General features: G+C 34.9%; 1 protein-coding gene across 4 annotated transcripts; it reads left to right on the plus strand.

Annotated features, from left to right (window-relative positions):
- Positions 1–11,716: 11,716 nt before the first annotated feature.
- On the plus strand, positions 11,717–18,722 carry LOC21395065 (nuclear pore complex protein NUP98A). Of its 4 annotated transcripts, none has more exons than XM_024175030.1 (13): positions 11,717–11,892; positions 12,338–12,410; positions 12,553–12,855; positions 13,277–13,897; positions 14,066–14,296; positions 14,395–14,954; positions 15,398–15,485; positions 15,573–15,612; positions 16,113–16,251; positions 16,425–16,541; positions 16,760–16,940; positions 17,267–17,341; positions 17,812–18,722. In XM_024175030.1, the coding sequence occupies exons 2-13, from the start codon at positions 12,392–12,394 to the stop codon at positions 18,498–18,500; spliced, it is 3,063 nt and encodes a 1,020-aa protein (XP_024030798.1). In that variant the 5' UTR covers positions 11,717–11,892; positions 12,338–12,391; the 3' UTR covers positions 18,501–18,722. The 4 variants fall into 4 exon arrangements, with proteins under 4 accessions (XP_024030798.1, XP_010110842.1, XP_024030799.1 ...); XM_010112540.2 differs by having other exon boundaries at positions 16,760–16,934; XM_024175031.1 differs by lacking the exon at positions 17,267–17,341.
- Positions 18,723–25,708: the final 6,986 nt, after the last annotated feature.

Raw genomic sequence — 25,708 nt, forward strand, 5'->3', positions numbered from 1 at the left:
GGTACTCAGCATGAAGGGCACCTTTGACACATTCAGCTGTGGTGGTAGGCGGAGTGATTCCATTGTCAACAATTACTGCAATCTCAGGTCTAAGCATCGCGATCATCTTCCTTAGTCGCTCCTCCTCAGTTGGCACCATAATGGGACATAGCCGTGCCAGTCGGTTAAACTGATTAACAGCTTCATTCACAGATAATCCCCTTGGCAAAAATTATTGAACTCGTCATAATACTTCCTAGTCACAGACATGTTAAAGTACTGCTCATTAAACTCTTGAAGAAAGTCTTGCCACGCCATCTGATCTACATTTATGCTCAGTTCTAATCCTTCCCACCAGATCCTAGCATCATCCATCAAACAGTAAGAAGCACACTTCACTTTCTCATTCTCATTTAAGTCCATGAACCCTCGTACCAACTCGATAGACTTCAACCATCCTTGAGCTACCAAAGGGTCAGTTGATCCACGGAATTCTTTAGGTTTCATCTTCTTTAACCTCAGGTATAGAGGCTCGAGATTTCCTACAGCCTGAACTCCTCTGTCTTGCCCTGGTTGTGGAACTGGTGGCTTAGCTGGAACTTCGACTCTGTTCCTATTAGCTTGCAAATGATTGATAATCACTTGTCGTTCTTGCAGTTGTCTTTGTAATTGTGCTACCACATCTACCAAATTAAGTCTTGCCGCTGTCTCAACTTCAGCTTGTCCACAGCCTCTACCCCGCCCTTCACGTAACTGTGTCATCACCTCTGCTAAATTGGGCTCTGCTGCAGCCTCAGTTCTGCCTTGCCCACGTCCATTACGATGGCCACGAGCTCCGTGTCCTCATCCGCGTGCCATCTTATCTTAATCGTTTGTCAGTAATTAAATTGTAACTAATAAGGAAACTCTCTATTTTAAGACATCAATAAGGATCCACACTTCTATAATTTGAAAACTTAACCTCATAAAAATTTACATTTCCTCTAAAGAAATTAAATAACTACTTACTTGGAGATTTTTGGAGTAAATGCGTGGCAACACATGATAGGAAATAGGAAACCACTTTGATACCATATCTGTAACGACTATTCACAGGCCGTCACAGTTATCTTAACTTTCAAACATTTACCTCTTAAAGAATGCGGAAAAATAGTTAAACTTAAAACACTTTACTTTGAATAACTTAAAGAAAAGCCTAGATTTTTTTTTATATTATAACTTTAAAAAGTTTAAAACTCATCAATGAAAAATCATCTTTAGGTTCAACTCATTTATAAAAATCCATACCGTAAACTAAAATAAAAAAAGATCTTAAGTATTCTTCAAATCAAAACCACCATAAACCAAAGTTCCAAAACAATAAAAATGAAAACTAAAAACCTTGTTTAACATTAAACACTTTCATCTCATGATCGTTTCTCTCGTTTTCCTATCACGTATAGCTCGCATCCGCTCCAATATTCTCCATGGCTACATCTTACCCTTTCGATTGTCTGTAACATGAAATAACTTATATAAGCAACGATTTAGTAAGACACTTAATTCTCACAAATGTAAATAAACATTTTTATTCATCAACAATAAACGTCATCATGAGAATAATTATTTTTGAACATATTTTAAACTTTAAAATCCATCATATATTGGGCCCAACGTTGTACCATCATAGCGCGCTAGCCACAGAAAGCATGGGGTAGCAAATTCCATATCAACTGTGGCAATAAGACCGCTCGTCGGTCACCATCAAAGGAGTACAACGCCATTTAAAAACATAAAAATACATATATATATATTTTTCTTCAAAACGTCATCATATGAAATATTAAAGGTGTCATAACATCATCATAAACATCAAAATCATATACTTCACAATTCTTCAATTCATGTTGCAGGTGAGAGTATACTTACATAAGCGTCTTACTTAACCTTTTAAAATTTCATAACGGTGAAGTGACGAATGAGGTCCTCGGGTGCTCGCCTCTAGAACCGTTCATGCCATAAATCATAAATAAGATTACTAAAAAGCCTTAATAACTCATCAAATATATTGACTATGTTAAAACAACATCTAATATACCATTCTCACCATTCATTAACATCAAGACATATAAAATCCCAATAATTACACCAATTTTCGAACTGTTATAAAAACTAACAGCCTGACCTTTATCTATTTAAAAATTAATATCAAATCATAGAAATCTCAAAACGATCTGAAACTGATGCCAAATGAAAATTGACATCAAGATATTTCCAACGACACATTATTTGTTAAAAAACGGAGTTCGTTTGGTCCCTCAAACACTGTTTTAAACTCATATCATATTAGTTGGAAAATTCCAGCACAGTAAACTCCGAAAATACCAAAATAAATTCATTACAGATAAAATTAATTCCAACCATATGTATACTTTAATCAGCCCTAAGACATGTTTATTAGTTGGAAAATTCCAGCACAGTAAACTCCGAAAATACCAAAATAAATTCATTACAGATAAAATTAATTTCAACCATATGTATACTTTAATCAGCCCTCAGACATGTTACTAAAACATTCAAATTACATATTCTATAAAAATTCTCATGGCAAAGCGAACTAGAAACATCAATATAACCATCAAAATTCACATATCTTGCAACTCGAATCCAAAAATAATATGCTAACTCATGTTTCTATGAAATCACAATTTATAACATAAAAAGGAAACAACAATATAAGAAAATAATATAATTCTTAACTCGCCTCTCTAGAATTTATCAAATTATGAAGACACCAAAACACCTAAAACAATAACCATGTCATACATGATCATCGCAAAATAAAACATACGGCCATGAACATTAAAACCTCACCTAAATCACATATATCATCCCTCAATCTTCAACCAAAAAAAATTATTCATTATCTCCTTAAACCAACAACCAACACCAATGGAAATCACCTAATAACAATGAATACTAAATTAGAGATGGAACATACCTTAAAATCTTCTTAATTGTGGCTTAGAAGAACCAAAGGTTTACAAAAAGGGGTTAAAATAATGGAGGTTTGATAGCTGGTCTTGGAGGCTCTCTATTGTGGTGTTCTTGGACATGAAAGAAAGAAGAAGAAAGAGGGGAAGAGAGAGTAAGAGCTTGAAAATGTTTATTGGCTCATAAATCATATAAAATTAAAAGGGATTAATTTGATATTAATTGAGGGTTAATTCTGTTATTAAATCACCCCTTAACAGCTAGGAGAGTGGCTGTCATTAGGGTGTAAAATCGTGTGGAAGGCAAATAAAAAAGTTAGGTCAACTTCTTGAATTTTCGTTCTTATTCGCGTGCAAACTGGTGGATATCCGGATGGTATATTGGCCACATCTTCTTACTTCAATGTCCGATTTGCACAAATGAGAAGGTGTTGGAAAGCTTATAAAAAGTTCTACAACTTTGTATAAACTAATGGAATAATTTTAGAATTTTAAAGGTCCAAAATAGAGCTATAAATTAACGTCATGAAAATGGATCTTTTTTTTTCTAACAAGAAAAATCAATGAAAAACTTATAATTTTTCTAAGACACTTAATTCCATGCATTATAACATGAAGTACATCATATCATGAACATATATATAATTTCTATAAAATGGCATGAACTTGTTCTTAGCACCTCAAGTCCTCGTCGCGTTCACCTGTAAAATATAACTCAACGTGATGTTAGAATTAATTAATTATAATACCATAACATTATTCAAGTTAATTCCTAACATTTATTTCTAGGAATTTTGTCAGTTAGAAAAATGGGTGTTACAGGCGGGCAGGCCCGAGGCCCAAATTTTTTGGGCTTGGCGGGAGGGCCCGTATGCCGGCCCGTCGAAAGTTGTAAATTCGGGCTCGGGCTCGGGCAGCCCGAATTTGGTCACCACGCCGGAGCCCGCTGCCATGTAGGCGCCGTCAACCGCCATCCGTCGAAGTTTTTTTTGAATTTTTCCGGACAAGCCCGATTTACCCGAATGCTCAAATTTCCCGAGAAACGGTCAAAATTTTGACCGTTGGTGCCCAACCTGAAAAGAAGCCCGAAAACTTGAATTTTGCCTAAATGACATGCCCGAAGTGCTCAAATTCCCGAAAACCGGTCCAACGGCTAGTTTTTGACCGTTGCCGCCCGAACCCGCCGAACTTGACCCGCCGAAACCTTAAAGTAGCCGTTGCACCTGGAATTTTTCGAAAAAAAAATCAAAATTTTAACCCAAAAATTTCCCTATAAATACCCCCATCCCCTACACATTTTTCTCACTTAAACTCTCTCAATCCCTCTTAATTTCTCTCAATCTCTCTCAATTTCTCTTAATCTCTCTCAATCTCTTAAATCTCTATCACCATTTTTCTAAAAACTGTCACATTATCCTAAAGCTCTCTCTCTTAAATCGCTCTTATTTTTTTATAATGGATCCTTTTGGTTATAGTGGTATTCCCGTTAATGCCCAACACAATGTGAAAGAAGGAAAATTTCCCACTAATGGATTTGTTACGCAGGAATCTACTAATCCGAGCCCTGGTGGATGTACTGGAGGTCGTAGTCGCAATGGTGGTGGGTGTGGAGAAGCGGTGAGTGCCCGTGCGACTGCGTCTGCAAGTGTTGCAACCTCTACGAGGAAATGCAAGTGCACCTCGACAGTTTGGAATCACTTTGACATAATTGAGGAGATCGACAATGAAGATAACACTAAACATATAGCTCAGTGTAAATATTGTTTATCTAAATTACAAGGTGACACTATTCACGACACCACACACTTGAGAAGACACTCTGAAAAGTGTCTTCAAAAGCTTAGCCAATCCGGCGGATCTGAACTCGGTCAAACACAATTATCTTTTGATCGCGCAACCGGTGGTCTAACCACGTGGAAATACGATACGCAAGTAGATCGTATGGAAGTTGCACGAATGATAGCTGCTTTAGATCAACCACTTAGTTTTGTAGAGCATCCTAATTGGCAACGATATATTAAGGTTGTACATAATCCTAATGCACAATTCACTTCAAAAACTATTCTTAGGAAAGATTTATTAAAATTATTTTAAAAAAGAGAAGCATTAATAAACCTTTTACACTCGACTAGCGGGTGCGTTGCGTTAACGGCAGATATTTGGTATGCCATTGCCAATAAAGATTATTTAGCTGTAACCATACATTACTTTAAAGGATTTGATTTAGACAAGAGAATATTAGGTTTTAAATTTGTTCTAGGATCACATAGCGTGGATTTAATATATAATACCATTTTAAATGTAATTGATGAATTTAGATTAAGAGATAAAGTAATGGCTATAACATTAGATAATGCTAGTGCCAATACAAAAGCAATTGAGTTCTTTGAAAATGATTTAAGTTTATTCGGTGACGGTACTAGTTTCCACCAACGTTGTGCATGTCACGTAATTAATTTAATTGTTAAATCCGATTTAAAAGAAATGGCTAAACACATTAAAAGAATTAGAGATAGTCTTGCATGGATTCAATATAGTAACCAAAGACAAGAAGATTGGTTTAGGTTCTTACAAGCATTAAATATACCTCCTAGAGCATTAGCGTTAGATATGCCTATAAGATGGAATAAAACTTACATAATGCTTCAACAATGCATCCCATATAAGGATGATATAATAAACTATATGTGTGCAAAAGTAGGAGCAGGAACGCATATGATTGGTAAATTACTGAAGTTTTGTATCAATATTTAGGTAGGTTTCATGATGTGACTCTAAAACTTAGTGGAACATATTACCCAACATCATCTTTAGCTTTAGGAGAACTTTTATGAATTAGTATTTTATTTAGCGAATATAGGGAGGACCTAATCTTAGAAGTTCCTATCCATTCTATGGAAAAGAAATTTATAAAATATTGGTTTAAGTTGCCTTTGTTGTATGGTTTAGGTACTATTTTTGATCCTCGATTAAAATTAGAAGGTTTAGAAAGTGGTTTAAATAACTTAAGTGAATTTTTAGGCATCAATTATTCGGACCAATATCCAATAATAAAGAAAAAAATATATTCGATCTATAGTAAATATGAGATTAGGTTTAGAGTAACTCCTAGAGTACAGGAACCACAACAATAAGATGAAAACCCGCATTCATTCTTGAATGTTTTCGGGTTAAAGAAGAAGAAGAAGACAACTCAAACAGAAGCTGAGAGTGAATCTTCGTCAACAAGTGGCAGTGGCAACGGCGGCGACAGCTTCAACGAGCTTATGGCGTACCTCAGTGAAGGCTTAGTAGTCGACTATATGACAGAATTGTTTGACTTAGTTCAATGGTGGATGGCACGGGCATTAAGTTGGCCAATCCTAACTCGATTGGTAATGGATATATTTTCGATCCTAGTCTCCACTATTTCATCCGAGCAAGCCTTCAGTACGACAGAAAGAATACTTGAGGAACGCCGGAATGCATTGCAAAGGGATATTGTTGAAGCCTTGGTTTGCATTAAAGATTGGGATCGGGCCGATCAACGTCCACAGGATACAATTTCGCCGGCAAGCCAAGAATAGAATTTAATCGATTAACATTTAATTTTGAAGACGATCCTTCAGCTTCAAATTAAATTGTAAATTTGTAATTTGTAAATATGTATTTAGTTTTGATATTGTATTTGTCATTGTATAACTTTGTAAGTTTGTAAAATTTGTAATTCGTCACAAAATGATTGTCCTATTTTTTCCTTGTCAAGTTTTTATCCCAATTGGGTTTTTCTTGGTAAGGTTTTTAACGAAACAATCATGAATTACAAATTTAATATACATCATTAATATACATGATTAATTTATTCAATTGTGTTAATAATGTCTATTGCATGTTGAATTTGATTTTTATATAATTTTAACACAAACTAACTTAATAATTATAAAATTTAAAAAATATTTAAAAAAATTCGGGCTATTCGGTCGGGCTCGGGCAGCCCGGCCGGGTTCGGGCAGCCAAATATAAGCTCGCGGCTTGTTCAATGGCATTTTCGGGCTCGGGCGGGCAGCCCAAATTTTTCGGGCGGGTCGGGCTCAGGCTCGGGTAAAAACTCAGTATTTTTGGACGATCGCAAGCGACCCGTCCAAAGTTTCAGCACTACTCCAAAGTCGTCTATCTAGTCAGAAGCAACCTCCAAAATGTCTGACCCTCCCCACTATAAATAGGGCCTTTCCCTTCTCCAACAAGGCATGAAAAAGGTCTTTTTTTTTCCCTCTACTCTTTTCCTTAGACTTTACACTTCCAGGTCTCATAAAGATGATCGTCACACTTATCATCTCTCACCAACAGACTAAAAGCCTTGTCCATTTCCAAGTTTGAGCTGTAAGTTTCCAGGTTCAATGTCATTTCTTGAAGTTCTAAGAAACTTAAGATCTTCATCTAGACCAATTTTTATGTCTATTGCATGTTGAATTTGATTTTTATATAATTTTAACACAAACTACTTAATAATTATAAAAACTAAAAAATATAAAAAAAATTCGGGCTATTCGGGCGGGCTCGGGCAGCCAAATAAAAGCCCGCGGTCCGTTCAAGGGCATTTTCGGGCTCGGGCTGGCAGCCTGAATTTTTCAGGCGGGTCAGGTCGGACATCGGGTAAAAAATTGATATTTTCGGGCGGTCGCAGACGGCCCGTCCAAAGTTTCAGCACTAATATAGATGACATGATATAATATATGTATATATATCTATCAAAGAATATGATATAATATGATATATAGAATATATAGTGTATATATATATATATAATTTTGTATTACAATTTCCTCTCCTAATTACCAGGTAGATAATTCTCATCATTCATCAACGTTTGTGGAGCACACAAACAATAAATATGATTGAAGGGATAGTGCTAGCTAACTAATTATGAAAATTAGTTAATTATACGGCATATTTGTTTGACTGTATTATAACATTATATTGTATAATAATACAATAATACAATATTTAGTGTAATCATTATATTGTATAAATTAATACGGTTTATGTCGGGCAAATTGTATTATTTTATAGTAAATCAATAATTTATGTCGGGGTTGGGCAAGATAAGGGGTCGGGGTCGGGCCAACATAGCCTATAATTGTTGAAAAATTTAGAGGGATAAAATGTAAATCTTTTATATTTTAAAAAAATTTACATTTTGATCCCAAAATTAATAAAATTTTGCATTTTGACCCCTCATACAATCTGTCATGACACCAAATACCATATCGTATTATGATAATACAATATAATATAAGTTACCGAACATGGGCATATAGATTAGGAATAATATAATATTAATCAACCTAGAATAGAAGACAGATAATGAAAAAGAGCAGGATCCCAAGAGGAGGAGGCAGCAGCAGTAGTAATATTATTATTATTACAATCATTGGAAGCAGCTCCGAAGAAGGTACCATTCATCATGATGTTGTGATCATCAGACGCCTCAAACTGATCATGTTGGTCGGATTCGGAGGAGTAGCAAACACCACCAATAATATTACTAATATTATTAGGCTCCCCATAAATATTAACAATATTATTCCCATGATCCATAATATTAGTATTCAACACGTTACTAATATTGCCACAACTACTGTAGTAATGACTAGTATGATCACTAGGAAAGGCGCAGACGTTGTTGTGAACTTCATGAACAATATCACCTTCTGCTTCAACATGAATAATCTCGTGGTTATTGGTGGGCCACGGCAGTTGATGATGATGATGATGATGATCTTGATCTGGCACGGACGACGATGGTTGCGCCTTTCCACCTGCACTAGTAGTACCAGGAGTACGGAAGTTGTTGAGTAGCTGGGGTGCCGTATTTGAAGGCGCATGATTAATACAAGTATTTGTATTTGAAGGCGCATGACTAATACAAGTATTTGTATTTGAAGGCGCATGACTAATACAAGTATTTGTATTTGAAGGCGCATGACTAATACAAGTATTTGTATTTGAAGGCGCATGACTAATACAAGTATTTGTATTTGAAGGAGCATGACTAATACAAGTATTTGTATTTGAATCGTGGTAGAGGAGCTTGGCTTTAAGGGCGCCGAGGAGGCCATCAGTAGTCGTATTAGAGGGCGCGGATGACGACGAATTAGATAGTTGCTCGAACGAAAATGGCTCGAGGGTCTCAGGAGGAGGCGGGTGGTGGTGGTGATTGTGGGAATTTGGGGGCAATTGGAAGTTGGTGCGGGCGTTGACACCGCGCAAAGCGCGAGCAGCATCATCGTAGGCGCGGGCTGCCTCCTCTGCGGTGTCAAAGGTGCCGAGCCAGAGGCGGACCTTCTGGACGGAGTCCTTGATCTCGGCCACCCATCTTCCGGAGGGCCTCTGCCTCACTCCTACGTATCTCTGCTGTCCTCTCGACCACGATTTCCTTGCAGACCTCATCATCACCATCACCACAATATGCATCAACCAGGCCAAGGCAGGGCCTTCTCTTATATATATGTGTGTGTATATATATATATATGTATATAACATCATCAATATGCTATATGCCTAGATTTATACGCCACAACTGAGGTTACAAAGTCAGAATGTAATTAAATAAGTTTGGAATCTGCAACTGCTACATGTAGACATATATACGGGGACAACCTAATTTTTATTTTAAAATTTCGATCGATATAGTATGGTATTTAAAAATGGCTAAAAATATTATGTCCCTATCTTATTCTTATTAGGCAGGCCTTGGTCCCTCTCGTTTATATCGGCCTTATATATTGCCACCCCCACCCACAATTGGAAATCATCCTCTCTTGCACATTCTTCCTCATCACTGTGTTGCAAAAGCTTTTCAAAGGAGCACCTTAGTAGTTTCTAGAAATAATAATAATAGACGGACACATCGATATTAAGAAAAATAATAATAATAGAAGGTATACTTATGTAATTAACCAACTACAGCATTTTTTTAATGGACCACACTAACATCTTAAAACTAAGGTAAAAAGGAATATTTAATTAAGGACACATTTAAGAAAAAAAAAATATTTGAAGAGAGAATAATATATTAGAGACATTATGTTTATGAGGAAATAATAATAGAGCGAGTTGCAGGATAAAAAATATTTAAGGAGAGATATATTTATGAAAAAAAAATGGGAAAAATTAGAAAATAAATAGTAATAAGGAACACGTTTGACATTAAGAACATTATATATATAAATATATATAATTAAGTATTTAACTAGAGATACATTTCAAAAAAGTTGATGGGGATGAACAGATGAAAATATATATATATATATATATATATTCTTTTAGCCAAATTTGGTTAAGAGAGAAAAAAGTTGAATTAATTTTATAAATGCCCCCAAATTTTTTTACCTTGTTTTAAAATACTCTCGATTTTTCAAAACACCTTCAATGTATAGAAAACAAGTCAAAATACTCATTCCATCCATTTTTTGTCTATAATGTTAACGGAATTGATGACGTGAAATATAATTAACAATTAACTAAAATCATTAATTCCAACTAAATCTATAAAAATGATTAGATATTAAAACAAACTTTTTTAAAAAAATAAACTATTTAAAAAAGACATGTCTACAGTAGAGTGAGCCAATTCACCGTGCTGGTAGAGTGAGATTTGATGGACCAGATAGCCTATATACTCCCTCCCACGTCAAATTATAGCTTAAATACATTATATTTTTAAAATATATATATATAATGATTATATTCAACAATTGAAATTTGAGAATAATCAAAAAATTAATCCTAACTTTTTGTAAGTCAAATTAAATCTATTTGCACACTACAAAATCATATTAGTTTTTAATAAATATCAGATTAATTATCTGAATAAATTTCACAAATTGAAAATCAAACTAATTATACAATCTTCACATTAAATTTCACAAATTAAAAATCAAACTAATTGCACAATCTTCACAATTTTTTTCCTAAAATAAAACACTCTCCAAATAATGGTAATCAAATTAATTATCGAAATAAATTTCACCATTTTTCCTAAAATAAACAATCTCCAAAACAGTCAGCCTTCTCCACAAATGGTAGCCGACCGTCGCCGGTTTCTCACGCGCCGTCGCCTGAGATCTCTGATGGTGATACCGCCTAAATCATCGCAATCAGAAAAAGACGCTAATAAAAAACCTGTAAATATCTCGACGGAGATCAGCTGAAAACACCGTCATTCGCCCCCCACGAAATTGTGATTCGCGAAGAACTCTGACCACTGGCAAATCACCAATCCGCCAACCTGCAAATTTATGACTGTTTGGCTTTTCTTTTTTTTTTAGAATATCTGATTTAAGTGAGTTGAATGTAGATATTTCTTCAATAATGAGTTTGACCTGAATTTTATTAGTAGTTTTTAGTAATTAACCTCTTTTGTTAGCTTAATTTGTTAGCATTATAGACATAATTAGATGGATGAGGTGCTTTGATCAATTTTTATACGTCGGGTGATGTTTTCAACTGTTTTAAAAAATTAGAGAATATTTTAAAACATTGTATATACTTTAGGGTATTTAAGAAATTAATCAAAAAAAAGTTTTGTTAAATTTTTTGTTGTTTGGTGCGTGGGACTCGTATGATAAAATAAAAAGGAGGTCGTGTGATAAAAACGACAACAGAAGTGGACGCCGCTTACTTTTAACGCAACGCGGTGCTTATAGTATAAGAGTGTTTGGGGAATGAAATTTATTTTTTATTATTTTCAAATATTATTAATCGAATTGACACTTTACAGAAAAAGAAATCGAAAGAAGAAGAAGAAGAAGAAGAAGAATGATCCGACGCAGCAGCATTTGATTTGATTTGCGTTTGGGCCCCTCCGCCGATCCCTCTATTTTCTTCCCTCACTCACATAACTATCTCTTCGCCGGTCGGGAGTTCTCTCCTGTCTTTCCAGTTCCAGATTCGCTTTGGGGTTAGTTTTCTTTCCTCTTCTCTTTCAACTATTTTCGCCCTAACCCTAACCCTAATCCTACTTACGAGCCCCGATTCCAATTTTCTCTCTCTAAATTCTTCCCGACTTTCTTGCGTTGTATTTTCTCCTTTTTCTGATTTCACAATTATTCTTCTTCGTTTTCTCTAAATTAATTAATTTAATTAATTTAATTAATTTATTATAAGCATGCATTATTATATCCCCCAATCCCTAAGTCCCAAGTCCCAATCCAATCTTGGATTGGGTCTTTCACTTTGGGATGGATAGATTTCCTCATTACTCTGAATCAATTTATTATTTAGCGTATGCTGTTCTTTCTTGTCTAGGATTTGTTTACAAATACCAAGCTTTAATTTAATTGCATTAGCGTTTAGTTCCGTAATAATATTCTCGATTCATTTCATTCTCGTTCTTGTTTATGCAGACTGCAGGCTCTTCTTTTCGCCAACTTCCGCTTAATATTTTATAGCTAAACACAATGTTTGGTTCTACTAGCCGTAAGTCGTCTTTTTTATTCTCTTTTTTGTCTTCTTTTGTTTTTCTTACACGAAAAACAAAACTTGTTTGTTTTTGTTGGCTGACTAATGACTAATACGAAAATTGTTTAATGTCCTTGTTGTTGTTGTTGTTCTTGAACAGCTTTTGGGCAGTCATCAAATAGCCCATTTGGGTCTCCATCAGTTTTTGGGCAGACTAGCAATGCAAACCACAACCCTTTTGCTCCAAAGCCCTATGGTAGCAGCACCACTCCAACCCCTTTTGGTGCTTCACAAACGGGGACTTCCATATTTGGCGGCACTTCCACGGGTGTTTTTGGTGCCCCTGCCGCCGCTCAATCTTCGTCTCCATTTTCTTCTGCACCCGCTTTTGGAGCTTCGTCCGCACCCGCTTTTGGAGCTTCCTCCGCACCCGCTTTTGGAAGCTCATCGTCTTCATTTGGTGGTAAGCAATTCCCTAATTTCCCATTTTAAGCTGCACTGCACTACTCAAATAATACTTTCATCATGTGCTTTACAGAACAATAACGTCTCATAGCATTTGATACATAGTCATTCCTTTAATTATCCATTGTCGTTCTTATCCGTTTGTGCATATTATGTCTTTTTAATGTGAAGTATTATAATGCTAAACATAATCTTTGTTCTTAAAGCATTTGACAGTGTTTTGGCCGAGTTTTGGAAGAATTTATGTACTATTTAGGTAGAAAAGGCACGTTTTTTTTTTTATAAAAAAAAAAAAAAAATTGTCATACAAAAAAAAATTCTTTCCTAGAAAGTGAATTCTTCACGTTGCTGACTGAGATGTTTATTTATTATCTTTTTAACTTGTTCATGTTCTGTCACTGATGAAATTGTCTTAACAGGATCTTCTGTATTTGGTCAAAAGCCTGTTTTTGGAGCCTTTGGGTCAACGCCATCTCAAACAAGTCCTTTTGGAAGCACAGCTCAACCATCACAGCCTGCATTTGGGAGCAGTTTATTTGGTTCCTCCACACCTTTTGGTGCATCAAGCCAGCCTGCATTTGGAGCTACAAGCACACCAGCCTTCAGTGCTACGAGCGCGCCTGCTTTCGGTGCTACGAGCGCGCCTGCTTTCGGTGCTACGAGCGGGCCTGCTTTCGGTGCTACGAGCGCTCCTGCTTTCGGTGCTACGAGCGCTCCTGCGCCTGCTTTCGGTGCTACGAGCGCCCCTGCTTTCAATGCTACGAGCGCGCATGCTTTCGGTGCTACGAGCGCCCCAGCCTTTGGTTCAACATCAAGTCCGGCATTTGGTAACACTGGAAGTGCATATGGTGTTTCAAGTACACCTTTGTTTGGATCTGGGGGAGCTTTTGGTGCCTCAAGTGGTCCAGCGTTTGGTGCCTCGAGTACTCCATCCTTCAGCTTTACGTCCTCGCCTGCTTTTGGCCAATCAACTTCTGCCTTTGGCAGCAGCCCTTTTGGCACTTCTACTTCTCCTTTTGGAGCTCAGAGTTCTGGGTTTGGTGAGTCTTTTTTCGATTTCCATAACTGGTTACATTAATTTTGTGGCCTGATTCTTAGATTCACTAATTTTAAAGGCGATAATAAGTTTTATAATAATTTTTGTCTGTGTATGAATATTGTGTGCATGAATTGTTGTTGCATTCTCTTACAAGTGTGACGCGATGCAGGAGCCCAGTCAACAACTCCATTTGGGAACACTGGCTTTGGCCAGTCAGCCTTTGGGGGTCAACGTGGGGGGAGTAGAGTTGCTCCATACTCACCAACACCCGAACCAGATAATAGCAGTAGTGGTACAGGTGCAGCAGCTGGAAAGTTAGAGTCAATATCAGCTATGCCTGTTTACAAAGATAAAAGCCATGAAGAACTGAGATGGGAGGACTATCAGTTGGGAGATAAAGGTATGTTTTTGGTAAATTTTCCAAATACTAAAAGTTTGTTGCTCTTGTTACCAGAAGTGACAACGTTGACTGAATTTTGCATTGATTCATAATTTCAGGTGGATCAACACCCACTGCTCAATCCACAGGGATTTTTAGTTCATCTACTTCACAGCCAAGTGTTTTGGGTCCTTCACCTTCATTTACTCAATCATCCTCAAGTCTATTTTCTAACACCACTTCTTCTAATCTATTTGCTCCAAAACCTCCAGTCTTTAGTAGTACAGGTTTTGGGCCGATGCTGGGCTCATCACCCAGCCTTTTCACCTCTACTGCATCAACCCCTTCACTGTTTGGAACAACTTCATCTCCATTTACATCCAATTCATCTCCATCACCATTTGCATCAAGCTCACCTGGGTTTGGACCGCCGTCAGCATTTACTTCTAATGTTCCAACATCAGCCCCGACATTCAGTACCAGTCTGTTCAACTCCACTGCATCTCCAATTGCTCAGACAAGTAGTGGTTTTGGACAATCTACCTCTGCCTTTGGGCCAAGTACAACTTCTTCCTTTACTCAATCAATCTTATTTAGTACTCCATCCTCGGGTTTTGCAAATACCTTTTCAAGCACTCCATCACTTACTCCCCCAACAAACCCTTTCGCTCAAACAGCTGTAAGTACTTAAACTTTATTTTTGAAGGTTTCTTTATTATCGATTCTTTTGTTGATACAGTTTGTCAATATTTCAACTTTGTTTATTTGATGCTTTTAACTTATATCTTCAATGCTAACTGCGCGGTGCCCATTTATATATCGTAATAAAATATTGATACATAGGGCTTGTTGACAGCGTAGGGTTCTCTATAGTGCTATCGAACTTTATAGTAGTATTATGAACCTTGTCACATGTGCTTGCTTGGTTGGAATCTTGAATAATACTTTTGGTGATGATAATTTTGAATTTAAGTGAAGGTTTCCTGTAGTCCTATTTTCTCAGTTCATTTCCACATTTTAATTTATTTTTTGTTTAAATAAGGCTTGACTTTTTTAAGTTTTCTTTTAATTTTTATCCTTTTCCTCCACTTGTTCTGTTTTTTTTTTTGTTTGTACTTGCAGCCATCTTTTCCTTCACCATTTTCAGCAGTTCAGCCTGCTCAGACAACTAGCTCTCTCGGGTTTAGTGCTTTTCCCCAGCCTCAACCAGGTGAGTTAAGTGTACTATATTTTTGTTTGATTGTACATTCTTAACGTTTTGATTTTGCTGACTTGTATATTTTTCTTCCTTTGGTAGCCAATACGACTGGTGGTGCAATGGGCTTGTTTGGGAATTTGTACGTATACATTACTTTTATTTATGGTCTTGTTGTCCAGTAAATTACCTTTTTGTTGGCATTTTTAGCAACCAAGTTTTGTTTCTGGCTCTTTCGGCCCTTGGTTCTTCAAAGAAACAGAAAAAGTTAGAATGACATAAATTACAGACACTAGATATAGTTCTTGGAACACTTTTACCTGTCTCCATTTGAAAGTTTATGTGGATTACTTATGGAATTGTTATCGCCATTGGTTAGGGTAGCAATTACTAATTATCTTAATATCAACCTCAACTTTAAGCGGAAACACACTCCAACAATATTGATTCTATTATTTATGTAGCTCTTTCTAGTTTGGTACCTTCGGTTTGAACATATATGCTTCTGTAGTTGATTGAGTGTTTGGTGTTTCCTGCTATTATTAACAAGTGTTTATCAAATTTCTGGGTATGGTAATTAGAAACAAATGATGTGTAGTTATTCAGAGTTTTAATTGGTCTCCATGCAATTGTATTCTGCAGGCCTGCCACTCAAAGTCCTGCTGTTGTGCAGCCAGTACCTGCTTCAAATCCCTTTGGAACACTCCCGGCAATGCCTCAAATGTCAATTGGTCGTGGAGGAACTGCACCGTCTGTTCAGTATGGAATATCTAGCATGCCAGTAAGCGCAAATCAATTCTCCACTCATTTATATCTTGAAATCCAAGCTTATTAGTTTAGTCTGTTAGATCGTCATTTGGTTATTATTTTCCATTTGATGTTCCGATTCTAAAATCCTTTTATGATGAGGGGAGAGATGGATTGATTGTTGTGGATGTTGTTTTCCTTCTTTAGGTGCTAGACAAAGCTGCTCCTGTTAGAATATCGCCGCTGTTGACTTCTCGACACTTGTCACAAAGGCGAATCAGGTTGCCTGCTAGGAAATATGATCCAAAGAGTGATGGTGCGAAGGTGTGGATATTTCTTGTCTAACCATATCTGTTTATTTAGTTATTATTTGGTTGAACCTTCATCAATTTGGAGTTACATGTGGATGTTTGTTTTTATTATTATTATTATTATTATTATTATTATTATTATATTATTTGGTTGAACCTTCATCAATTTGGAGTTACATGTGGATGTTTGTTTTATTATTAATATTAATATTATTATTATTTTTCCTTTAGGTTCCTTTTTTTAGTGATGACGAGGAAACGGCCAGCACACCAAAAGCAGACGCTTTATTCCTTCCTAGGGAAAACCCTAGATCACTTGTCATCCGTCCCGCAGAGCAGTGGCCTTTGAAGTTTAGTGCTGATAAAGCATTCCAATTCAAGGATACTTCCCCAATACATGAGAATGGTAATGGTATATTATCTTACTTTGCCCTTGATTCATATTTGCAAGTACAATATGGAATAAAATGTATGTGCTAGTGATAGAATAAAGTGTGCGCCTGGTATCTAGTTATTTTAGTATCTTGTAAGCTGGTTTCTGTTCATAACTTGAATAGTTAAGTAGGAAGAGCTCGTAGAGACATGAAAATGCTTTCTAGTTCGTTATGTATGAGGATTTAGAACTCGGAAAAATTTATCAAATATGAATGTAAAAGGTGTTCTTTTGGATTTCACATTTTCCTTCACTGCTGAGCATATTTAGGCTTCATTACGTATATCCTTAAATATATTGTTTAGGAAAATCATCTGAAGATGTGCATCCTGCCGCTCCTGTGTTTGGTGGTGGTGGTTTCAACTCTGAAGACAAAGATAGTACGTATATGTTTCCCTCGGCTTCTTTTTGAAAATGGAACAAAAGTTTTATGAGTTTCATGGGGATTACTACTTTCTTGCAATTAGCTGCTGCCATTAAATTTCTTTGTTTGTCTAAATAATGATGCCTTTTTTGTTTTACTTGTTAATATTAAAATTGCATGGATTGTTGTAAACTACATTTCTGGCCGTGTTGGCATCATCTTAAAAGTTCAGGTACAACTAGCTGTTGGATAACCTTTTGGCCACCAGTCCGAATTCCTCGAAAACACGCTAGTTTTGGAGGCTAATGGACGATTGATTAGTGGTCGCTGGTTCCTTCTTTTGTTTTGTTCTTGTCTTTTGTGTGCTCTCTCTCTTTTTGTTTTGTTTTGTTTTTTTGTTTTTTTTGTTTTTTTAATGTTGTTCTCTTTTGTTAATCTTCTGAAGTGCTTAGCTAATATCTAATTGAATTCTGTTTATTGTTGCAGAAGATTCACGTGAAGATGGTCTTGTTCAGGAGAAAGTCAATCTTGTCAAAGTGAACCAGAAATCTAATGAAGTACATGATGACCATACTATTCAGAAGGGGGATTCTTATATGACCCTAAGTGGGCACAGAGCTGGCGAGGCTGCTATTGTGTATGAGCATGGCGCAGACATTGAGGCTCTAATGCCGAAGCTCCGGCGCTCTGACTACTACACAGAGCCACGGATCCAAGAACTGGCTGCCAAGGAAAGAGCAGAACCAGGGTTCTGCCGCCACGTCAAGAATTTTGTGGTTGGACGGCATGGTTATGGTAGCATCAAATTCTTTGGTGAGACAGATGTGAGGCGGCTTGATCTTGAGTCCCTTGTTCAGTTCAACAATCGCGAGGTGATTGTGTACATGGATGACAGTAAGAAACCTCCTGTGGGGCAAGGCCTTAATAAGCCTGCTGAGGTAACATTGCTTAACATCAAATGCTTCGACAAAAAGACGGGTCGTCAGTATACAGAAGGGCCGAAAATTGAGAAATACAAGGATATGCTTAAGAGGAAGGCAGAGGACCAAGGGGCCGAGTTTGTATCCTATGATCCCGTCAAAGGAGAGTGGAAGTTTCGGGTCAATCACTTCAGCGAGTACAAGCTGAGAGAGGAAGATGAAGATGGTTTCGACGTGCATGATGACACAGCTTAGCTTTCTGATGGGAAACTTGTTCCAAAGATGGATTAGATGGATGAGGTGGGAAATGTCAGTTGTGTGTGATTTTGTGCTTTTGTTTGATATTATAGGGCGAGGATGTCTTGGATAAGGCTTTAGATCATTTTCGTTTGTAAAGAATTTAGGGAGATTTGGCGATACCTGCTTCAGCCATGGCACTGTATATCTCAAGCATTATTTTCTTTTTTTTGGGTTTAAGAATTTTGGTTATGTTTCCATTTTGCTTTCTTTTTTTTTTTTTTTTGTGTGAATTTCAGAGTGGTGGGACGAATTTAGTACTGAAACTGCGGTCTCTAACTGTCTTTTTATTTTTTATTATTTTTGGGGAAAAGAGGCTCATTGATGTTGAATTTTACATGGCTTTTGCTAGAAATAGAATATATGCATTTGGATTTTGTTCTGGGAATTAGGTTATCTACAAATTACAAATAATATACAGTAGAGAAAACCTGTTGACATAACAACGTATCTTTTCTTTTCTTTTTGAAATAATTACATAAAATGCCTACTCTCAAACAATCGAATCTAAACAAATTCATTAATATACAATATTACAAAAATGTTTGTTTTTGAATAGTAATGCTCGTCTAGTGCGGATATATTCCTATTTGTTATTTTAGATCTGTTCTTTATATTGTGATTTTTTCATTATGTTGGTTGGTTATTTTTTTGATAATATATTCTATTTTGACTTACCATTTTAACCCCAATTATTATTCTGTAATAACTTTCAATTTAATATTGATATTATCTTCAAATTATATTCTCTCATTTTTTTGAGAAAATTGTAGAAGTTATCTTTAAGAGTGCATGAGTTTAGATTTTTACCCATTATTCTTAATAAATACTCTTTTGTTAGTGTAATTATTTGACTAAAAAGGTTATAAATTAAGAATAAATGGTAAAAATCATGACCCATACACTTTAAATGAGTATTTATCAAGATTACTCCCTTTTTTTTTCTTTGAATTTAGGCTTGGGTAATGATATCGTTGTTAAGATAATGAAAATGCAAGGGGGTTTTTATTTGTTAATTTGTTCATTATTTATATCTTTATCATTATTTTCTTATTTCTTAACATAATGAAAATAGACAAATTGCAAATTCATGTTTCGTGCCGTTTAATTGTTTCAGATTGTTTGTAAACTTTATATTCATTCTTTTTTATAATGATACCATCATTATGATAATAAAAATGTGAGATTTTTTATTTGTTGTTTTGTTTGCTTGTCCGTAGCTTGTTTTATATCTTTATCATAATTTTCACATTCATTAACATAATGAAAATAAATAGGTTGCGGACTCTTGCTTTGGTGCATTTTAATTGTTTCGGGTTGTTTGTAAACTTTGTATTCATTCTTTTTCATAATGATGTCATCGTTAAGATAATGAAAATGCGAGAAGTTTATTATTTGTTGTTTTGTTTGCTTGTCTATAAATTGATTTTGTACAGAATTGTTTGGATTTTATTTAAAAAAAAAAAAAAATTGATAGGTGATTTTTTATTTATTTAAAAAATGTTTCCTCTTCCTGAAATAATTAGTTTTCATTAAATTTAATTGTTTGACCTTTTGTATTTAAATTTGAATATTCATTATCTTATCTTCCGTATTTTTTTCATTCACTAGTTTTTTTTCTTTTTTTTATTGTGTGAGGATATGAACGTGTTTATATGGATGATAATAGGTATTTTTATAAATAAAATAATAAGTAGGCATTGGACATTTATGTAAAAAATCATTAATTTTAAATACTTTGTCTAATAAATAGAGTCTAACTTATCTTATTGACTACAAGATCACGGCTTCTAAAAAAATAAATAAATAAATTATGGAACTAACTTTTAAAGTGCATAAGTCTTGATTTTTACTTCGTATTCTTTATTAATACATTTTCACTAAAAAAGATATTAATCAAAAGTAAGGGATAAAAATATAAACTCAAGCATTTTAAAGGGGCATTTGTTTCCTTATAAAAAGATCAACCTAAATCAATTTAACACAAGGTGGGAGTAAGTGGGAAAAAAAAATCCTATCACTATTAAACCTGTAGATTACAATATCAACAACATACGAAAATTATTGATCTTATTTTTTAGAGTGTCTGGGTTTTGATTTGTAAACCTTACTCTTAATTAATACATTTTTAACTAATATAGTTTTCTGGCAAAAACGATATTAATTAAGAGTAATAGTTAAAGTTTTAGACTTATATACTCTAACGAGGTTTTTTATTTTCTTTCCCCTTGTAGCATTAATTGTTATAAAATAGATCTAAGAGAAAAATTGTTTATAGAAATAACTATATAAAGAATATATTACTACACGATAGTGAATATTTGACATTTTTAGACATACAGAAAAGGGTAAGATCTTGAACTCTAAATACAAAAGAGAGAAAAGAAAACTAAGTTTTTAGAACTTCTTTCTTTTAATTGAAAAAACCCTGGCCATCTTTTGACAGAGAGGAACGAGAGAGAAAGAAAAGAAGCTTGAGTGTTGGCCGGAGTATCGGCACTGCCTTCGGGCCCGTCGTTAGACTCCCGGCAATGAAAATCGGTCCGCTAGCTCTTCTTGTCGAGAGCTCTTCAATAGTAGTAGCAGTGTGTCGTGGGGTGGCTTGGTTAGGGTGAATTGGGCTCCGTTTGGAAGTTGGAAACCGAAATTTTAGGAGGCATTTTCCAACACTGTCAACGTTGAGTGGTTGGGTCCTTGCCAAGGTTTGATTCTAGTGGTGGGGGGCTTCCTTTAGTAGGGGTGGTGTCGTTGTCTCTGGAGGTTAGCGGCGATGGCGAAGGTGAATCATTCGCTGTCGTTTAATGGTCTCTTCCCGACAGCTTCGCGGCTTAACTTTTGAAGCCTTCTTCCTTCCCTCATGGTCCTCTTGCCGGCTGCGTCGTCGTTAGAGGCTTGTGCCAACGATGTATTGACCCTTTTTTTATCTTTCTTACATTCTCTGCCCTTTTCCGACCATCCCGAGAGAAATATCTCACCCACGCCATCGCCGTTGCTTTTGAGGAGGATGAGGAGAAGGCGACACCGCCATTGGAAGCTCCTCCAACTACTCTCCCCAACAAGTACGACATCTTTTCTCTTCCCACTCTCTCCCACTTCCAACTTCCAAAGGCCCTCGAAGCTCCCTTTGCCTGCTATATCACCAGGCCAACTTCCTTTCCCACGAAACTAGAAACTGAGCCCAAAACAAAAGACCCAATATACCTCATTCTCAACTTGACCCAAATGATATTCTTTCCTTCCTCATCATTGGGCTTCTTTAAGCCCATTTTCGTTCTCCTATATATATCACTATTCACTATTCTTTTTTGAAAAAATCCACTTCCTAAAAAAAAAAAAAAAAAAAAAAGACAACTAAGAGAAAATTCAATTTGATTTTAAACATATGGTGGTAAAGTATAGAAAGTGGTTGTAGCAGAAGTTATGAAAAAAAAAAAAAAAAAGCAAATTGGCCAAGGTTGGGATTGTCAGGCTTTTAGCAAAATAAATATATAAAAAAAAATCCTTCTCCCACATCGATTTGGAAACAAAAAAAAAAGAGGGGCCACGACGTTCAGAGGAGTCTATAAAAGGCCACCTCAAAGTCCACAGAAACCACAAAAGATGACCCAAATTTGGACAGAAGCTTCACTCAGGTAACTTCGATTCTCACAAATGTTGAGATCAGAGGAGAGTCAATTTTCGTTTGGTTTCGTTTGTATAGATTGATTCTCACAAAGATTGGTTTCGTCGTTTGTATAGAGTCAAGAACAAAAAAAAGTTAGTTCAATTTAGTAAGTATGTGCTTTTTTTTTGTTTTTTTGTTTTTTTGAATGAGTAAGTAGGTGCATTTGCATCATGAGTAAATCAGTTAGAAACAAACTCGAAGATTTAAGAGATTGAATGATATGAATGATAGGACAACATCGAGTAGGCAATATCATTAAACAAAAACAAAATCTTAGTATTTTCAGACAAAGTCATGTGGTAAAGCTAGCACAATTTTGAAACGTTAACATTATATCATAAAGTTTAATTTTGAAAAATATTGAGATAGTATCCTCATATAATTGAATGATCTATGATTTGATACTTAAAGTCGACGGTATACATAAATGGAAAGTCTAGAACTTAATTAATAGTTAATATAAGATGCAAATTCTACAACTTTATAAAACTAAATAATAATAATAATAATAATAATAATAATAATAATAATAATAATAAATATTAAAAGAAAACAAAAAACTCCTAATATAAATCGACTGTGGGAACAACCCATATTGGAGGCTGCCTTAACATTTTCTTTAGAGCAAATGAATCTATATTAAAATGAAATTTGATACGTTTGCTCTCAAGTTGGAATATGCCTATATCATTGATAGAAGAAACCATTCCCGCAACAGTATAATCTTCATCATGAGTGAAATATATGGAATTTGGTTGGAAGCTAAGACGGCTATCGAAGAATTATCACCCAAGAACAAAGAAACGTCACCAAGACTTTCTACCCGAATCCACTTTGCCTCATCATGAACTACTTCCAACTTAAAAATATCGAACGTCTTGGTAAAACGAGTAAGAATATCATTGTGGTTGTGCCAGTCAAAATACCTAAAAACCTGTAAAATTTCTCCTCCATATGATTTTACAATATAGTTTCTGGAATCGTAGGCCCTCCCCTTAATACGTCTACAAAGGAGTTGGGGTGCAACAAACTTAGGAATCAGATTTCCCGAGTTTGTAACATCAAAAAGATATAAGTACACCATAAGAATTTAAGGCGTAAACTTTATTCTTATTCTTACAATACAAAATGTCGTCAAATGGACGATATTCATCACCGATTTTAGTCTATGTACTTGTTTTGTCATTGGCATTGTATCTAATAAAAGCTAATTCACAATATTCGCCAAATAGCGCTACAATTATTGTGAATTTATTTGAATGATCATTTTCTAACGGGTCAGTTGTGATTATAGCTTTAATCACATGATGATCCCAAAGAGAGTACGAAAAACACTTTTCATCATCAGGATCGCGAGGGAATATCCTTGGAAGTTTAAGGGCATGATTTGCCATGTACAACTATTCTCATGCTTAGCCATATATAGGTTTGTGAAGTGTCACTGAATAATCCCTATTAACGGTAACCAACCATCCTTGTGAAGAACCACTGAAACGCTTAATGTGTGGTATTAATACTCATGTCCAAGAATTTTTTTTGCAAAACATCATACACATTCAATGTATTTTCTTCTTGGCCAGGGACTAAAAGAATTGGTACCTGATGTTGGCGCGATGTATTTGTAATATGTTTAATTTGATTCAACTTCATCACAGAATACCATGAAGCACAAACAACGCCAAATTGAAAATAATCTTTGGACGATTCTAATTTCTCCAAGATCAAGTCCAATAAATGATTTGGAAGAATTACCCAATCTACAAAAACAGAAACAAAAGAAATTTTCTTTTAAATAAAAAACTAAATTATAAAGATGAATTATAAATAATTGGAGCATACGTGCAAGATTTACTCTTACTATTACGCACTTTTACATGTCGGTGGACCTATCAACTCTGATATTAAATTTTATATCACAAATATTTTACATTTTACTACTTTGTGCCTTCGTGATCAGTTTAACCTTTATTTTTCAGAAAGTAATAATACTTATATATATATATATATAAAGAATTAATGAAAAGAATTAATGACATCATCTTGTGACAAAGCGATCTTATATTTGTCACTTCGGCACCTACTGATTACATAGTAGATACGGAACTTCACTTTAAAAGAGGAATTTTCTTGCATATATTTGCATTATCGTGCACTTTCATTTAACTTTGAAATTAATCAAAATGTTTTCAAAAAAGACAGATTTGTCTTTCTATAATTTAAATGTTACCCCATAGTTTGATTTATGACTAGAATGTATAAATGGATGAATCTATAAAATATATCTTCAAGTTAATTAGGTATTAATTCTAATTCAATTGTTGCCTCGTCCTATCAATAAAGAATTATAATACGATACGTGACAACTCGAATAAGACGACAAAAAATAATAATAATAAGATAAAAAAACTTTTTTTTTTTGTTTGTAAAATCTGATTAGAAAACCACAGAATATCATGAATAGATCAGTGAGATAGTAAGATATAAAAAATAAACTCGATAGTAGAGAAAAAATAAAATAAAAGAAAAAAATAACTTTTTGCATCAAATTTATTAGTGTTTCTCCCAACGTATTAATTAGCGTTCTCAATAAGAAAGAGATTTCAAGGAATACGTACCTCTCATTGTTATTCCAATAAAAAAAACTTCAAAAACGCTTCATGAGAAGCTTAATTAGTTGAGGAGCTTAATTAGATCCTTTATATATATATATATATATATAGATAGAGAGAGAGAGAGAGAGAGAGAGAGAGAGAGTGAGAGAGTTTTTTGAATTCAGAGTTCAAGTTGAAATACAACTCGGATTTCCTTTCCAAGTCTCCGACTCTACAAAGAGAAGCGTGTTGTTATATATGATCTTTCCTTTCTTTTTCTTAGAATGGATTATATATGATCTTTTTATCATAATTCAAAATTACAAAGCCTGTAATTTGAATTCAGATTCCTGTAAAATCCTTATCTTGAAATTTCAGGTTTCTGCCATGTACAAATTGTGTGGATACGTGTGTTTTTAAATTGCAATACTAAGCTAATATTTCTATTTATAGTTAATAAGAGGGTGTTTTAATGGATTTTAATGTAATTCTAATGCAGCATAAACTTGTAATAAACAAATATTATAATTTGACGGGGGCATTAATAAATTTCATGAGTGCAAATTACTCTTTGTTTTATTTATATTATCTTTTCAAAATTTAAAGTCGCAAAAATATAAATGTAGTACAGAAGTTGATTTTTGATTTAGTCATGGTTTTAAGTTTAAAAGACGAGTATTGGATGAAGAATTTTGTTGAATAGTAACAAAAAAGAAAAATGCATTAGAGTTTAATCGATGACGTATGCGATTGTTTTATCAACTCTAAGAATAGCTGATAAAAAAAAACCTCTAATACAACAAAAATAAAGGTTTTAAACAAATGCAACATGCAATAGTATATAATAGTATTTTGTTTGTTTTTGCAAACTCAATCTAGCCGTCAAAAGAATTATCAAGCGTACAGCATTT

Source organism: Morus notabilis, unplaced genomic scaffold, assembly GCF_000414095.1.
Source record: "Morus notabilis unplaced genomic scaffold, ASM41409v2 Scaffold448, whole genome shotgun sequence".
NCBI classification, from domain to species: domain Eukaryota; kingdom Viridiplantae; phylum Streptophyta; class Magnoliopsida; order Rosales; family Moraceae; genus Morus; species Morus notabilis.

What these genes read in the sequence shown, in the direction of transcription:
- LOC21395065 (XM_024175030.1), top strand. An exon ending in AGCTCAGAGTTCTGGGTTTG is followed by an intron (nt 13,898 to 14,065) that starts GTGAGTCTTTTT and finishes GACGCGATGCAG; the next exon opens with GAGCCCAGTCAACAACTCCA. An exon ending in CAAAGAGTGATGGTGCGAAG is followed by an intron (nt 16,542 to 16,759) that starts GTGTGGATATTT and finishes TTTTTCCTTTAG; the next exon opens with GTTCCTTTTTTTAGTGATGA.